Raw genomic sequence first — 1,227 nt, forward strand, 5'->3', positions numbered from 1 at the left:
ATGGCCAACTGGGACCCCTTGAGCTGTCTAGATGAACAGCCGACACCGCTGTCCTTGCGCAGGATCATAAAGGAGTTAACGGAATTCAGCGTGCAGCCACCGGCCGGGATCTTCATCGCTCCCGTGGAAGCCGACATAACTCGGGTCCATGTGCTCATGCTCGGAGCTCCCGGTTCTCCGTACGAAGGCGGATTTTTCCAGTTCTTCGTGAAGTTCCCGTCTAACTACCCGCTGAGCCCTCCCCGCGTTCGGTTCCTCACCACGGACGAAGGCAGGGTTCGCTTTCACCCTCATCTTTACGAGTGCGGCAAGGTGTGCCTCACAACCTTGGGTACTCGGGGCGGGCTGTGTGACTGGAGCCCCGCGCAGTCACTATCGAGCACGCTAGTCTCTATCCAGGCACTGGTGAGCGACTACGTGTTAGACAGTGCCAATATCCAGTACGAGACGATCCGTGTGGCTGTGTGCGACCAAGTGGACGCTGCCCTCAGGGAGGACGCCATGTGCCCGCCAGCCATCCGACAGATAATACTCCAGTCGTTCCTGGAGTCGTACAGCAAGTACGAAGGTGCCGTCAAGGCTAGGCTCCACATGTTCAAGATTCTCAAGGACGTCCTGTTCGCGCCGGGCGGGAGCAAGATCGCGGAGTACGAGAAGTTGCTGACACGACTAGAGAGCCTCAAGGACAAGGTACAGATGAAGAGAGAGGCTGAAGCTGCCGCTGAGATCTAGAAATTGTAACGCCATCCAGGCCACCGCAGTCCTGCAACAGAACTAGGAGACCGGTGACGCCGAGATTAGACAAAATCTTTCGTTATGAAAATCATCACATGCGACGATGTCAAAGGAATGTCTGTTTGCAGATGCGCACTTTCAAAAAAATGAGAAACAAGTCCTTGCCAAACATCTACTCGTTATCCTGAGTATTTCACCCACCAACGGTTCCTGCGAGCAATAGGCGCTTTGCTTGTTAGTATGTTCTTGGGTGGACCGCTTTCTAATTATTGTATCAATTATCCTTTCCCACAATTACTAATTTTCCTTATTTCTGTATAGCGTTGCGATGACATCACAATTGGGCATTTGTGAAATTAGGTGGAAGTTCTAAATCGCCAATACACAGTGGTCACATTTTCTTGCTAAATCTCTGTTGGGTAAGCCATGTTTATCATATCTGTCTGTTTGCTGTTCTCTGCTCTCAACAATGAGTGTTAGCCAACTTGCCCA

General features: G+C 51.4%; 1 protein-coding gene across 1 annotated transcript; it reads left to right on the forward strand.

Annotated features, from left to right (window-relative positions):
* On the forward strand, positions 1 to 732 carry LOC119391317 (ubiquitin-conjugating enzyme E2 Z). The gene has a single exon (XM_037658999.1). The coding sequence runs from the start codon at positions 1 to 3 to the stop codon at positions 730 to 732; it is 732 nt and encodes a 243-aa protein (XP_037514927.1).
* Positions 733 to 1,227: the final 495 nt, after the last annotated feature.

The sequence above is a fragment of the Rhipicephalus sanguineus genome, chromosome 4 (genome assembly GCF_013339695.2).
Source record: "Rhipicephalus sanguineus isolate Rsan-2018 chromosome 4, BIME_Rsan_1.4, whole genome shotgun sequence".
Lineage (NCBI taxonomy): Eukaryota > Metazoa > Arthropoda > Arachnida > Ixodida > Ixodidae > Rhipicephalus > Rhipicephalus sanguineus.